Source organism: Glycine soja, chromosome 5 (genome assembly GCF_004193775.1).
Source record: "Glycine soja cultivar W05 chromosome 5, ASM419377v2, whole genome shotgun sequence".
Classification (NCBI taxonomy): Eukaryota; Viridiplantae; Streptophyta; class Magnoliopsida; order Fabales; family Fabaceae; genus Glycine; species Glycine soja.
This window is the reverse complement of record NC_041006.1, coordinates 41,084,659-41,101,206: the sequence shown is the minus strand read 5'-3', so window position 1 is coordinate 41,101,206 and position 16,548 is coordinate 41,084,659. Positions and strand designations below refer to the sequence as shown.

General features: G+C 33.3%; 2 protein-coding genes across 11 annotated transcripts; one reads left to right on the top strand and one right to left on the bottom strand.

Annotated features, from left to right (window-relative positions):
* Nucleotides 1-2,740: 2,740 nt before the first annotated feature.
* LOC114413397 (general transcription and DNA repair factor IIH helicase subunit XPB1-like) lies at nt 2,741-10,632 on the bottom strand. 2 transcript variants are annotated; one of them, XM_028377792.1, is made up of 20 exons: nt 10,489-10,632; nt 10,345-10,397; nt 10,200-10,272; nt 9,940-10,099; nt 9,619-9,841; nt 9,471-9,527; nt 8,832-8,972; nt 7,623-7,703; nt 7,387-7,474; nt 6,295-6,632; nt 6,134-6,209; nt 5,851-6,044; nt 5,437-5,600; nt 5,276-5,348; nt 4,872-4,985; nt 4,599-4,679; nt 4,416-4,475; nt 3,689-3,772; nt 3,474-3,616; nt 2,741-3,315 (listed from the first exon to the last, which is right to left on the bottom strand). In XM_028377792.1, the coding sequence occupies exons 1-20, from the start codon at nt 10,496-10,498 to the stop codon at nt 3,219-3,221; spliced, it is 2,310 nt and encodes a 769-aa protein (XP_028233593.1). In that variant the 5' UTR covers nt 10,499-10,632; the 3' UTR covers nt 2,741-3,218. The 2 variants fall into 2 exon arrangements, with proteins under 2 accessions (XP_028233593.1, XP_028233594.1); XM_028377793.1 differs by having other exon boundaries at nt 10,200-10,269.
* Nucleotides 10,633-12,676: 2,044 nt separating this feature from the next.
* Nucleotides 12,677-15,667, top strand: LOC114413395 (probable E3 ubiquitin-protein ligase RHB1A). Of its 9 annotated transcripts, none has more exons than XM_028377791.1 (6): nt 12,745-12,900; nt 13,529-13,653; nt 14,416-14,575; nt 14,672-14,848; nt 14,983-15,092; nt 15,191-15,667. In XM_028377791.1, the coding sequence occupies exons 2-6, from the start codon at nt 13,585-13,587 to the stop codon at nt 15,218-15,220; spliced, it is 546 nt and encodes a 181-aa protein (XP_028233592.1). In that variant the 5' UTR covers nt 12,745-12,900; nt 13,529-13,584; the 3' UTR covers nt 15,221-15,667. The 9 variants fall into 9 exon arrangements, with proteins under 9 accessions (XP_028233591.1, XP_028233592.1, XP_028233587.1 ...); XM_028377783.1 differs by adding an exon at nt 13,070-13,119 and having other exon boundaries at nt 12,749-12,900; nt 14,416-14,848; XM_028377787.1 differs by adding an exon at nt 13,070-13,119 and having other exon boundaries at nt 12,751-12,900; nt 14,419-14,848.
* The last annotated feature ends 881 nt before the right edge of the window (nt 15,668-16,548 follow it).

Here is a 16,548-nt window from a genome sequence, read left to right as displayed (position 1 = left end):
AACATTGTTAGATCATGAAGTATTGGTTTTTTTGGACGATATATATATATATATTACACATTTCTCTTTGTTTGCCTTCTAATGGAAATTGGGATTTGTTTGTGGTGACAAATTTTAACTTTGCTTACTCCCTCCTTCTTCCAATTAGAAAAAAATAATGTTTCAATTTTTGGTAAGGAAGCTTGGCACCACTAAATTGTTTCTCTTGAACATAGTTGATTTGTAATGAGTGCTTTTTTGTTTGGAATGAGATTCATAATGAAGAAATCAACTACAATTTTGCATAAGCCAAAGGTTAAAGCAGAGAGAATGTCCCAAAAAAGTAGTCAAATGCTAAAATCTCCCTAGGTCTTCGCAAGCTCACAAGATTCCTTCATCAACGTCTAAATAATGTATCCACTAAAAAGGAAACCGTCAACTAGTTTCTTTCCTTCCAAAAGCGTACGTGTGCAATATATATCTGATAGTGACACAATTGGTGATGTTTCACGGCGGCTGTGCGACCACCCTTTCTCAATACAACTCCACACCATCAAATTATATGCATATGCAAGACAAAAATGAAAGTAAATACGTCACAATTAACTTAACATATCCTTAAATACTACCGGTAGTGAATTTGCCGCATCTGTACGTAGCTGGTACCAGGGGTATATATTCGAGTATAAGATTGATATCATCTTTTCTATATTCGGTTCCTCCAGGTAAGTTTCATAATAAAACAAATAATTTAAGTCATTAGAATATAAATAATTAATATTGTTGATAAAAGATTGAGAAGTGTTAGCAATACTCATCCAAACACACACTCTCCTATTGGTTGAAACTTATTGAAAACTATCAAATCAGGAAAGAATAATTAAATGAAAAGTTAGACCCATACGGATTTGTGATCTTCAATAAATTTCAACCAATAGAGTGTTTAAAAGAGTATGTTACTATTATTTTTCAAGAAAGTTTTATAATAATGCACAAAATGACTAAATATGTTGCCCATTCCACCTTCTTGTTAACTATGGAAAATACATTATCTTGAGAACTATAAAATGCCAAGATATTTTTAGCATCATTGCTACCGATTGCAAAAAAAGGGCAGTTTCACATTCAATTAAAACACCATTCATTATGCAATCCAGATAAGTAACATTTTCCAATCATATGAAATGGTTTTACACATTTTGGGACCTAGCAAAAACATGATAAGGTTGAAAGGGAGAGGAAATATGGTTCCAAGATGATGATAGCTCAAAAGGTGGAGCGGTTTGAATATTTCAAAAAGTTCAAAAAAATTGGAGGGTGTGAAGAGTAATAAACGGGAGGTGCAAATAGCATCTCCCTTAGCAAAACCCCACGTATAATTTCATAACCCCCCCATCTCCTTCGAGGGTTTTCATTGAACTTTAGGTGGGGTTTTTTCTCTCCATCATGAGTTTTTTTTTTCTTTTCACCTTTTTCCTTCATCATTACCACCACCTCTTTTCTTCCTCCTCCTGACTTTACCTCCACCTTTCCTTCCTCCTTTTCCAACCAACACCTTCACCTTCCTTTTTCTAACTTTCAGTTCTCTATTGTTGTCTATGGCACTTTCCTTTGTGTCCCCACCCCTTTTCCATCACATTTACCCTTTCAAGTGAACTTATAGTAATCTGCCTAATTGTATCAAAATCATTAAGAGTGTGTTTGGATGAGAAAATTTAAAATTTTGAGAAATTTTAAATTCTAAGAATTTTAAATACTTCAATTGAAATTCTTTTATTTTCAAAATTGTATTTGGATTAAAAAAAAATTAAAATTGTGAGGATAAAAGAAAATGAAGGCAAAGAAAAGAGAAAATATGGTTGGTGTGCTTCCAAAGAGAACACTGATGCAGCATAGGAAGTCGTAGGAAAACTGGGACACGACGATATATCTCACCACACCGACCACAGTATTTAGTCAACAGCGCAAGACATGACACAGGTCCTCCGCGTCGGCGAGCACTTCTGCCGCATGATAGATAGTGACGGTTGCTCCCCTGACTAGCAGGTGTAGCTCTATGTGTCCCCCTACGCCCAAACTCGATCAATGCTTTACGAGTTCAAAAGATATTTCTTGAAGAAAAGGATCATCAACGTGAGAAAAGAGTCGCGAGTTCCAGAACGGGATTTTGAGAACTTTTTAGGTGGAAAAGAGGATGAAGGTTATAAAGAAAATACGTGAATGTTTTAGAAAATTCTTCTATAAAGAGAATTTCAATTTCTCACCTTTTAAAGAAAAATTAAAATTTCACATTTTTAGTTATTTAAAATTCTGTTTTAAAATTTCAAAAATTTAAATTCTTCTTAAAAAAACATCTAAACAATGAATTTTAGATTACATAAATTTAAATTCTCTAATAAATTACTTTCCTCAATTAAAATTCTCCATCCAAACGCACTCTAAGAGTAACTTTACACAACATTGTTCTACTCACTCAGATTGTTATCTCTATGCAAGCACTGACTGACTCAAATTCAGAAGAAATAACACGAAGTACCAATCCAAAAGAAATAAAAGAAGGAAAGAAAACAACTAAAAAAGTCCAAAAATGTTCAGGACACTATCAAGGTTTATTTGTAACAAAGAGAATGTGTTATTGTGTTTGTAATTTCAAGATTGCTAATATTTAGCTAATTAACTTTGAGCTTGTGTCTATTGTCTATTTGTGGTGCAATGCCATAATGTTCTTCCTTTAACATTCTACGTTTTTGTCAGAGTCTGATGGACATTTTCAGTAATTGATTCTTTGAAGTTTGAAGAAAAAAAGTCAAACATCTGTAACAACCAGGAAAAAATAACTACACATCTATGACGAGGAAAAAGTAAAGTCACACGCCTCAACAAATTGGTGCCGGATAAAAAACCGTTGTTGAGTTGAGACAAGGGTGTAAACAAATTTGCCTTTTCGAAGGCTGTATAATATAGCCTTGGTTGCCTCTTTGTTCACATGAAGGAAAAAATAACCTGTTTGACCACATCTCCATAAAGTGAACAGTTGAAAAATAAGCATTATGCCTGCTTTTCGAAGCATCCAATGATTTCAGTGTATACAAGTCTCCTTTTTTTTTTTTATGAAAAAGGCAACCAGCATTGTGTCAAGTAAGGCTGTAAATCCTGCATACTTGATTACTTTCGTATTGTACCATTACAAAGCCGCCACATAGGTGCTCGTTTCTATTCGCAGAGCAGGTGTGCACCATTTAGGTTGCGCCATATCTTCTTTTAAACAAGAAATGTCTCTTCGCTGGATCTTTCGGCTTGCTCTTGATCTGTCCTTGGCCTTTGTTACGCCCAGTACTGCACGGAGAAGAAAGCAATTATGACCAAAGATCTATACGTTTGTATATCAGTTAACAGATCAAGGTTCTTAAGATCTCAAAAAGACAATTCAACAGCTTGAGATAAATTACTACATAGCATACTATATTGTTTCAGGCAAAAAAAGGATAACACACCTGTACTCCATATAAACCATCCCTTTTGCGCCTGACATTGCACTCATGGATCCTTGAGAACGACGGGCACTCTGAAGGGCTATTTCATCTGCATCTTCATCTAGTTGCTCTAATCCAACTTGATCGTCACCAGCACTCAACACCTGATAGATACACATTAGTTATTTGGCAATGAGCAACTCAATTCTAAGTCAAAAGGGAATGAGGATGCAAACCTTTCCAAGAAGTGCCAATTGATCCTCAAGACGATGATAGCTCAAATTAGGCCCTTCATCGGGAGGAGGCAAGCTAGTAATTACCTGTCAAGTATTATCAAAATCTAAGCATATATAGATTGAAATCTTGACAAGAAAGTTATGGAGGCCAACATACATTAAAAATTATCAAGCCTGGCATCGGAACTACGATTACAATAGGTTTTGAAAACTAATCAGTTCAACAAAATTAGGTAATTATGCATTAATTAATCATTAATGCACTGTTTGGTGAGAGATTTGGAAAGAGAAGAAAGGGAAGTAACCACGTATTTAGACTTAGATTGAGTCCAAATATATTAGCTAGTTTCTTTCTTTTCCTTCCTTCTCACCAAATATAATGCCCTTCTTGAGTACTTCACGTGAACAAACAAATAACCAAGGTTATAGCAAACATAACATACACCACAGGAAAACTTAGAATCCATAAGTGCTTTTAACACTAACAACTTGCTCTACAGTATATTTCAAGGACATAACGTTTAAGTAGCCAAAGAACATCATAGCAAAGCAGCAACTGGTTGAAATTGTTTCACTAAAAAAGAACAGATGCATTATCACAAGGAAATTCAGCTCGTTCCCACTTATTCCAAGTAAATCGAAAACTTCAAACAAAGTAGAGCAAATGTACAAACCCATGTGTGCTCTAGGAAAAATAACTAGAAATGCAACATGGAGTGAACCTAACCTTAAAGCTGTAACCCTGATCAATTAAAAATTGCTGTCTCTTAGTTGAGTAATACATCTCCTGCAAATACAAGTACGACAAAGTGCACAATACAGGATAAATATCCCATATGATAGTTTTATTTTTCAAAGAATGCATGATCCGATGAATGAATACAGGACTTGGCATAGAATAAATGTATACCTGGGTATCAATTGAAACAAGGGAATAAAAAAATGCATTATACTCCTCCTTGCCCCCTGCCATCCTATCCTCAAGCTTTCCCTGGCATTTAATTCATTAATTTGAATGTCAGCCAACCCATAAGCACAATGCTTTACTGACAGATAACATAAACAACATGCAGCAGAAAATTCCCCAGTTTCCACAATCAATCAATCATCATTTGAACATTAAAATTCAATCTGTAGGGCAAGTATGATAGACCACAACATGTAGAAGCGTTTAGAAACTGACCTTGGCCCTAAGAATACGACCCAGACGCTGGGCTTCTTGTCGCCTTGAACCAGCATGTGAAGAGATCTGAATTATTACGTTTGCTTCAGGAATATCAATTGAGTTGTCACCCACCTGAGAATATATACGAAAGCATGTGGGGATTAGATGCTAACAGGGAATAGCACACAATATTAATAACATCAACAGGAACGCAGGAAGCACCAAGGCAGGCAGGTATAGAACATACTAGTTCTACATGTTGCAAAATGCTAGGTAATCAAACAAAATTTGTGAAGATACACCCATTCAAATGTTCATATTGATGGACATCAAGATGACAAACCAGTATTTTCCTTGATATAACGAATAAAAGTAAAGCAAATAAGCCTCAAAATAAAATTAAAAAAAACAGGAACACATACCTTGGAAAGAAATATAGTATTTATATCTTTGCTAGTTTTGAATGCTTGCAAAATTTTTGTCCTCTCAACATGACTGTACAGCATATAAAAAAAGAAGGTTCAAAAACAGCAGAACCCTAATCACAGCTTCCAATAAAAAAGTCAATATATGGCCTCAGCACCTTGTAGCACCATATATCATTGGTTTACGGAGTTTCATAGCATACTCAGTGAGAGCAAACAGATTATCAGCAAAGACTATAATTTTATCACCACGTGTCCTTTCATGGAAATTTATGAGAAACTCACATGCTCTGAACTTATTAGGATTCATCACGTAAAGTGCCTGTAGATGTAAAGATAATCAATTAAGATGAGTGAATTCAAGCAAGTAAACTGGGAACAAATTTTGACTAATTAAAAGTTTTAATAAAAAAAATTTTAATCCACAAATAATAAATAAAAATTCAAAACCACTTTCACCGAACATGCAGTCTATCACGGAAAATAATCAATTTTTTCAGCAGAACCCATATTTCATAATCACCCCTTAAATATTCAATTACAAAGATTTACAATGTTCCAATCGGCCTTACCTGCCTCTTCTTGGAGTTCTCTTTCTTCAAATACTCGGCAAAAAACTCTTTTGTCATCGGACACCATACTTCAGCACACTGTACATTTGCAATAAATCCACCTTTTACTAGATCTAACCAATTTGCCTCATACAGCTTGGGACCAATCAGGAAGTTCAGATCTGTAATCCTTTCGTCCTCTCTGACAAGTGTAGCTGCAATTCCAACAGTCAATCCCTCACTCTTAGTAGAAAAGGTTAAGGTCATGGTCAAAGCAACATTAAACTAATGCAAAATGGCATACCTGTGAGCCCAAGTTTACAATGAGATTTAGTGATACTGATGACTTTACGAAACATATGGGCCGGAACCACATGCACCTGGTTATCATGCCAAGATATTATGCATAAGGAACAACCTTAAGATTTAGGCAGGGAGTATATAATCATAAAGTTGTGTGGCTACCTCATCCATGAGGAGCAATCCCCATTCTCTGTTTCTTATTTCTTCAATGATTTTTTCAGATTCTTCAGACCGTTTACCACCAAAAGCAACCATATTATATGTCGTCACAACAACTCCAGCATTACCACGGAATCTCTCTTTGCTATCAGACGTGAAACGACATATTTGTTCTTCTCGGATAGTTGACCATAGTTTAAATTGGAAAGCCCACTGATCTACAGAAACAGCATTTGTTGCCAAACAGAGGCAGCTTTTTTTTATCCGGCAAGCTGCAGAAACACCAACTAAGGACTTACCAGCACCACAGGGTAGAACTATTATACCAGATCTTGCTCTACCTGAGGTGGCAGACATTAAATTGCTCTCAGAAGTAATTTATGTTTCAATATGCAATTTACCCAAGGCAGACATACTGTTACTTGAGTCATTAAGAAAAGATGACTCTTAACTACACTAGAGATAAGTTACACTAAATCACTCATCCTTATCTTTGATTTTAAACATAACTTTGGATTTCCAACACATCAACTTCCACAGTTATATGTAAAAAATCATGTCAAAGATAAGGATTAGCGTAACTTATCTCTAGTGTAGTTATGCATCAAAGATAAGGATCAGTGTAACTTATCTCTAGTGTAGGCAAGCGTCAACCTTTCTTTATCATACCAACACATCAATTTCGAAAGTTATTTAAAAGAATAAAAGAAACTAAGAGGATTTCTTCTTTTTGGGGGGGGGGGGACTCCTACCCGCATTCACCGCTAACCCTAGTGGCTTCCAAGTAAAAAAAATAAAAAAACGAAAAAAAACATTGACCAAAGCTTGCATACTTCTAAAACAAGTCTGAATATTTTCTTTTACTAAAACTTCAATTTTCCTTCACAGCACTACACTGGTTTAAAAATGATGCTGAAAATTATAGTCTTGAAAATATGCAAAACTGGAAAGGTGTGTTTTAGAACTTAAAGACAAATAATTCAAGAAGTCAATTTCATCAATTTAAAATATAACAGTTGGTGGCCACCCTTAAATTTAGCATGGGAAGAGTGAACTGTTAGTGACATATGTCCTTGCAAATGCTGTCAGCCTTACCATTTCCAAACATTTTACTAAGGCTCTTCTCTTGATATGGCCGTGGTTGTGCTTGAGGCTTTAGTTCCATGTCAAGGTCTGGGTTCACCTGCAGCATTGAAAGAGTTATACTCCATGAGTCACACATGAAGTTTAAACTCCATGACCATAAATTTGTAAGATTTTAACATCAGTAAATATATTGATTATAATCCTCAACGTTGTTTAGTAGCACATGCATATAAAGCATTACTCACCGTGTCATTTCTGAAGTCATACTCCTCCAACATGGGATAATTTAAGGCATTTGGCAAGCAACGTTGCTTTACATTTTCAACCTGCATATAAATGAGAAAAATTTAAATATAACAGTTTGATGTATCCTAATGGGTTCAGTTTTTTATTGCTCTCCCTCAGCATTTTATGGATATATGTAATTGGGTCAGGTTGAAAATTCTATTGAGTATACTTTTCCCCTTTTCTATGTATTAATGTCTTTAGCTAAGTGAGCATTTCTTATGCTTTCACTTAGTTTAATAATATTTCTTGGCTTATAAGAAAAAACTCCAATCTGATTTATGATAACTATCTAGTCTATTCTTTGAAATAGCTCTCATTAACTTTTCCCCAAACAAAATTTAAACTTTCTAAGAATATTCTTGTAGTGAAACTAATGGAATATTTTGACACTATTATTTAAGTATAGGAGAATTCTACAATATAAGTCATGAACTACTAACAGTGATAAGAATTAACACTTATCACTGGCAACCAAAAGCACTCCAAACAATGCCAGAGCTGCATCATATAGAGAAGTAAGAATGTAGCATTAAAAAGTGTATTTAGCTAGCTCTAATTTTAATAAATGTATATATTCATTTTTGTTTTCTTAAATTTAATACAATTAACTCATCCAATTTCTTTTTCTGAAACATGAATGACCTAATCCAGCATCATTTCCCAAGACAACAATTTTGAGGTCTGACTTGGGAATATAATGTAAAATCTAAATATCATGGATATATAACACGAGACACAGACATGATTCAACATGAACATGGAAATATGGAAATTTTTAAAATCATAGCACATAATACAGCTATAATACATGCAAAATTAATCTAAAATAAGCATAAAATAAAATTCTTAAATCACGAGAGGATTCATGTTTCCAAAATGACTTGTGAAAATTCCAAAATGACTATGATTCATTGTAAACATAACAAAAATGCTATAGTTTATCTAAATTTTATGGTATTGTTACAGAAGTTTAAAATAAAAAGTAAAAAATATAAAATGCAGCTAGAAATATTCAAAGTGTCCTTGCAGTGTTTGACATCTGTCCAACACAAAGGGTACTATTAATAAGTATTTGTGCTTCTTAGCATAAAATAAAAAACAAACAGATCAAGAGTAAGAGAGTAAAAAATACTGTAATCTTCTCCAGAAGCTCACACATACATTACCTGAGAAGGATCAATTTCAAATGAATGGGCTTCTTTCTCTTCTGCAACCGCTGCCACTTCTGCTTCATTTAGCAACTCATCATGAGTGCCTTCAATTTCACCTGCTGCTTTGCTGATTGTAAATCCATCTCCATTTACATTCTAAACAAAAAACAGCAATATGGGAAAAGTTAGCAATAGGAATGCACACAGCAAGACAACACAATATTCTTGGTAATGTCAGAAAAAGCAATTCACATTAGTTGTCAATAATCTGCAAAAGGAGAAAAGAGCTATGAGCAACCAATTCAATATAACATGGCAGCATTTTAGTAGAGAATGACTAAGGTATGCACTAGCAGTATCAAAATAGAAACCAAACAGTAATAAAGGAGTTCAATCCAACGTGCCCCACAAATATCCACAGACAAGGAAATACTGGATTGTAGTTACAGGTAGGGCAACAAATCAGCCAAGAATAACTAAGGATAACACACTGGGAACATAACTATTTTTGTGCCCATCACCAAGGCCTATGTAAGGGAACAAACCAATTATATTTATCTGGACATGAAAAAGACATTAAACAAAAGGGTCAACCAAAGCCACACCCCAAACAAGTTGGAGCCCAACACACAAAATAGAAAATTTATTACACACCTCAGAAATAATCCTTGATCGAGATATAGTTTCATCCCGGAGCAATGTCTTCAATACCTGCCAAATATGGTACGATGAATCACATGAGATCTTACCACTTACCATAGGAACACAAGATGTAGAGAAAGTGGAAGCGTCATTTTTATACCTCCGGAAACGGGGATTCAATAAAGTATCGATTCTTTTTGAGCACGAGTTTCACTTTGCCATAATTTGCAGTAGAATCATGTATAAATTTAACCATCTCTTTGGGAAGCTTGGTCTTGGATAACTTGTTCAAAACACTTATGACTGTTTCTGTTTCCAGACCAACCGAAACAGCCGCATACAGCGAGTGTGGAGTAAGGTTGTATTCGTGCATAGACTCCGGCCTATGCATCACCATCCCACACATCAAACACATAAGTACAGTTCCAACATTTTAACATGCCATTGCACTTGATATCTCTCTCATATTAACAATTTCTACCTGCAAACAGGCTCGGCGATGGCGATAAGAAAATCATAAGCATGCTTGTATAAAGGGGAGAAAGTCTCGAGGAATATGCGGCCATTGCCACAGGCCCACAGAGGGCGATTGGGGTGATCCGGTTTCAGCTCTAATTTGCTAAAATCCTTGGTTTTACCATCTGTAAAACCCTCAATTCATCATCAATATATCATCGTGTGCGTGACCCATACAACAATCCTACGGATAAGTAAATCTGTAAGTATTAAAATGAACATTACCGTCATCGTCGTACGCATCTTCGCCGCCATAACCATCGTCATCGTAGGCGATTCCTTTTTGGGGATCTTCCTGCTGCAAACAATGTGAGAAACGATAAATTTAACAGAAACAGAAGAAAGAACGAAGTATCAAAGATGAACTGACGAATTTAGTGGAAGCCTTGAGCTTTTTGAACGGGGGTCGTCCTCCTTTTTCGCCTGTGTTTATGAAATTGAAAGAGAATTATTATTATTATTGCATATATAATTCCATAGATGGATTAGAAATTTTGGATGAATGGTGAAGTACCGTATCCCATGATTCCAATGGATTGTGTTAGGGTTTTAAATTTTGGGTTTATTTTTTAAAAGTGTTCTTTCTCTATGAAGTACTGCAGAAATCAATAATCGAGAACGAGAATGTAAGCGCGACCGAATCTGCGTATTTATACATCCATTTTTCCGTTACCGCTAATAATAACTGCGAGGGAGAAGACAGTGCAGGTTCCGTACACCCAAACATTATGGGCCGGCCCAAAACAGTTAGTTTTGGGGCCCGCTATTCAAACCCTTTTCTTTCTTAACACCCCTCAGATTTTTTTTTTGTACTTCTAAAATTCTAGGCTAAATATTAACTTTGGTCCATAATGTTTGAGTGTTTTTGATACATTAAGTTTAAAAAAATTTATTTTATTATTGTATATTTTCATAAGTTTCATTTTATTATATTAAGTTTTAAAAATTTTATTATAATCTTTTATATTTTCAAAAATTTCATTTTAATCATTTTTCGTTAAAAATATTAATATTCCGTCAATAAATTTAAAACATTGAGAGAGCACTAACATTTTTAATGGACAAAACAAAATAAATATATATAAAAAAAATGGTTACGACTTTACAATGCATTCATGTTATCATAGAGATGATTTATTATTACAATATTAAATTAAATTACTGTATTATTAATGTATAAATAAAATAAATATAAAAAGAAAAAAATTACACGACAACACGCTTGATGTACGGGACCACACTAGAAAAACTTATTAATTCACAAGTTAATACTTGAAAATATAGTCGCCCACTGACAAGTTACCCCCTGAATAGAAAATATTAAATTAATGAGCAAGTTTTTGAAAGAAAAAAGAGCAGATTATTTTCTTATATACAGCTTAGTGAAGTGAAAAGCCACAAAGGATAGAAGAAACTACTAGCTGGATATTGGTCATCCAAACATGATGCATTGTTAACCATTTTTATGAAGCGAATATCAGTTTACTGCTTGCAGCAGCTTATGTCCGATTCAGGAAACACCTTGTTTGGAAAACGACAAGGTTGAGCACAAAGGACAACCCTCACTTGCAACTTGCAATGCCATTTCTCATAAAGGGATCACCTCTAATGACAAAGCCATCCAGCATAACTTTCAACTTTTTATATATATATAATTTTGAATATAAAAATTGTAAAACAGTCTTAACTCTCTATATCTTTTTTTTAAGATTAATTAATTTTTTTTATATGAGGAATTGATTCATTTTAAACGTAACGGTTGGATGCAAATTAATCATGCTTGTGATAAAAAAAAAAAATTCTCTTAGAAATTCGAATAATTATTTTTGTCAAGAATCAAAATCGAATAATTCAACTTTAATTTGAACACATTAATCACTTGTGCTTAATCAATTGTGCTTAATCAATTGGTTATGAACTTATTATTTTTTAAGTATTCTTGTTATCAATTTATTTTATTTATAAGGTTTAAAAATAAATTAATACATTTTTAGAGAAATTTGTTATTTAGTGTTAATTCATAAAATTATATAAATACAATAATTAAGATAGTTATAGTAAATATATTTTGATTAAATTAGGTTAATTATTTTAGTTATTAATTTATATTTTATGTTTTTTTATCAATCAAGTATTTTTTTTAGTGGAAAGTACTAATCTTTCAAATACTAAGATTCATTTAAATGGTTAATATTTTTTATTTTTTTTTTACCAAAACTTTATCGACAATTAATCTTCATATGAAAAGTTTAGTTAACCATCTTTATATATTCTCTTTGTTTATAGTTATAGGATTCTTTTTAAAATTTGTTTGTCTTTTTTTATGATTTTTTTAATTTATACATATATTAATAATTTTGTCCTATATATTTTTATCTAATTATTATCTCTGTAAATATTAGTAAAAAATAATTAAATAAATAAAAATAATTATTTTAAAATATAATACAGATAATTAACAATTTTCAATTAAATTAAGTATTTTTAAAAATGACCTAAATGGAAAGGATGTTATAATTATAAAAAGATGAAGTAATCACTTTCATTTATTTTAACGTATAATTAATTATTTATCCAGGTAAAGAGATACTAGTACACAAAAAGCGGTGAATGATCCTTTTTTCCATGATATCATAGAACGGAGTATTTATTTATTTGTTTGATGTTTATAATCTTAACGCGTTTGATGAAGTGAACGGTTGAGATGTGAGGAAAGCGAATGAAGAAGGGGTAAGTGGAGGAATTTTCAATTTTTCCGTGCAATTCTTTTTCTCGTACACGTAAAGCTGCCCTGCTGCACTCGCACACTCACCAACACATCATCGTGTCAAATACCAACGAAAGCAACTACTGGCGCATTTTCTTCTTCGTCTTCGTCTCCTCTTTCTCAATTTCGATTTCTCAATTCTCAATTCTCAATCTCAAGGTTCAATTCTCCATCGCCAATCCTTTCTTTCTGCTGATTTCCTACTAATCACTTACTCGTATCCCCCCTCCTTTCCCTTGCTTTTCAGCTCAACTATTCGATCCTCTGTCCTTTTCAATTTTTATTTTCTGTACCTAATTCATCGCGTTTTCCCCTTCCTTTTTTTCAGCTTAACTATTGCTTGATGACTGTTTCGAATTGAATTCGTTGAAATTCCGCGTGAGATTTATCTCTTACGCTTATTAATCTCTGTTTTACAAGTTTCAAATCAATCGCATCTCATTCTGATTGTTTTGCTTATTGTTAATAGTTCGTCTTGATGAATTGGATTGTGTTTCGGAAAGTTAGGTATTATTACTCTCTTTCGGCGAGGTAGAGTAATTACCACGCACGCACGATCGTGAATTTGCGATACCTGAATGATTTCTTCACTCTCGTGCGTGTGTGCGTGTGTAGCTTGAGTGTAAAATTATGGCCTTATATTAATTACTTATCCGAAGGGGTTTTACATGTATATGCTGATGAAGTTGAAATGATGCAATCAGTGTGTGTGTGTTGTTTAAGTTTAAATAATGGTCTTATATTAATTAATTATCTGAAGGAATTTTGCGTGTATATGCTGATGAAGGTGAAATGATGCACTCAGTGGCAATAATTACTTTTGGATGCTGGAGATAAGGCGTGATGGGCGGTTGCTGTTGTTGTTGTTCTTCTAAGGAGACTGTGTTGAGCGCTCCACCTGCGTACTACTATGTGTGTGTGCTTTTCATGTTTGAATTTTGTGCTTTTACTTTATTTTTATTTTTTTGCTTTAGCCTAACTTTGCTTTTCTGAGAAGGATTTAATTTAATTGTTGCGGGACATGCATCGATTTCACTGCTTTGATTAGGTTTGAAAAAGTTTCCAGTAATTAATATTCAGTATTTTCTCTTCAACAAACCCAAACAGGAAGAGAGTTTGTGTAATACTACATAGATGTGTGATTTTTAGACTTGGCACGGAGGATGTTTGTAACTCGGTTTTCTATCTACTAAGGGAAGGTTAAAGTGTAAGCTTAATGAAGTCTGTCCATGTGAGAAAAGAAACTGATAATAAGCGAAGTTGATTAGCTTACGGTCCTCCATTTATTAGAAAGAAACAAATAATTGGTCCTCCAGTGATAACTGAATGCCATCAGTTTCAGTGTTTTTAAGAACTAATATGATGTCACTTTGAGAACCAATTTAATGGCATAACATTGAAAGAGTAGTATGATGCATTCATAAAGGGAGGGTTAACCTATTAACATCTAATTTTTTAGAGGACCAAAATGGTTATTTTGCTCTTGATAAAAAAATAAAATAAAATTCAGAACCTGTAAGGTGGACCTGTTTTATGTTTTGTTTGATGAGATTTTGAAGTCTACTTTTGGTAATTATTAGTATATAATTGCTTTCCAATTTTCCATTGTCTATTTTCCATGGTTGTGATATCAATTGTTATAGCATTGCTTCATTTGCTGCATTCTCTTCTCAGCAGTATCCAAGAGCATCAGAAGAGCATGTTCCTCTATCTTCTCACCCGGGTGCTGCTTCTGCTTTCTCTGGGCGGCTATTGGTTGATACTAATCTAGATACTTCATCTCCTGATACTTATAGACCTCCTCCTGCTCCTATCCCTTTCAATGTTACCTTAGGTACCACTCAAACTCCACCTGCGGCTCAAGAAATTCGTAGTGACAAGAATAATACTTCCTTGCCTTCTACAAATTCTAATGCAATTCAAGAACCAGTTGCTAGAGACATTCATGGGACCTCAGCTAAGTTGGAAGAGCCGAAGGAATCCGAGTGCAAAGTTCAGACTGATCTGGAGCTAGATTCTGCAAAGGGTTCCGAAATTGAACTTGCTAAGTCGGGGAAACCTATAGATTTAGTGGAAGAGGAAGATGCATGCCCAATCTGTTTAGAAGGTGATGTTTTCTTAGCTTTTTATATAATTTCTTTAGCTGATGGTATTAATTAAGCCATTTATTATGTAACGGTTATTTTGTTTTTGGTTAAAGTTGAGAACTGATGATGGATGTATATCTTTTTATCCTGGCAGAATATGATGCAGAGAATCCAAAACTCGCAACAAATTGTGACCATCATTTTCACCTTGCATGCATTCTGGAATGGATGGAAAGAAGTGAAACTTGCCCTGTGTGCGATCAGGTTTCCCCCAATCATTACCAATTTCTCATCTACCTTTAGATCTGTGTGAAGATACCCTTGTGAATATGACACTTAAAGCAATTCTTTGTTTAACGCAGGATTTGGTTTTCGACCCTCCCATTGAATAATACATCAACATAGGAGTTCAAATATACTGTGTAGTGTTTGAGAAGCGAGGTTACAAAGTCATGAGTTTAATATGATAGCAACCCGAACTTATGGCTGTATTTTGATTGTTTCGTTTTCTGAGTTTTCTGGGTTTATTCCATTTTTTACTCAGAGTCCCTGCGTTGCAGCATACAGGAAATTAAAGGAAATATTCTCTGTTTATAATTTCATCATTTAGAATGTTTTTAAGTGATAGCCGGATACTACATGCGAAAACAGCGGTCGATATGATTTCTCTTGTGGATTGTAAGACTTTTGTTACATTGTCAAAGAATGGTAGGATGTTCTCACTCTGGTTGTACTGCTTTCATGGGAATAGGAGTAATTCTTGTTTGAGTTATTACTTTCAATAACTTTTTTGTATATATTAAATTTCAATAATTTAACAGTTGCATATTTTGATATTATCCCAAGATTTCATGCACAGAAAAATTGAGATAAATTGAACATTTGTAGTTAAATAATCTTTTAGTTAATCTTTATTCATATTTTAAAAAAGTATATTATACATGAAATTAAATTTATTTAGGTCATGTTTACATAAAAAAAAAATCATATACACTTACAGAAAAAGAAAATGAGTAAGTAAACTAAATTGATCCTTATATCTAGGTTGAAATTAACTTATATACTTAATTTTTATAGATTTTTTTTCACTTGACTTCTCCAAAAGTTAAGGTGTACATTATACAAGTTAATTTTGGCTTATGGAAAATCTTAGTAGTACTTTATCATATACATTATATAAGTTAATTTTGGCTTATGGAAAATCTTAGTAGTACTTTATCATATTATTTTCTTTTCCTATGAGTACTTAAGGAAAAAAAGATTATAGCACTCTCATGAAATGATTTTTTTTAATGTTTATGTCTTCCATTCCAAGGAACATCATGTCAACTATATAACATTTATAAGAAACATGATTTTTAGAGATTAAAAAAAATTGACTTAATTAAATTTTTCATACTCATAATATAGATTATTTTTAGATTATTATCTAACATTCATTGTTTTTCAATTAAGTATCTGAAAAAAATTTCAGTTTCATATTACTATATGTCATTCCTCGTCTTCCGTCAAGTGATGACATGATATCATGTATGTCAAGTCATCAATTAACGGAAAGGGACTAAACAGGTAGTAAATCGATACAAAAAAATATTTCATGTAGTTATTTGATAAAAAATAAATTTTTAGGTAGTAATCTAAAAATGGTCTATTTTTCATATATGAAAAACATAATTAAACCAATATGAAAAATATTTTTTAGTTAACAAATGATAAGGAG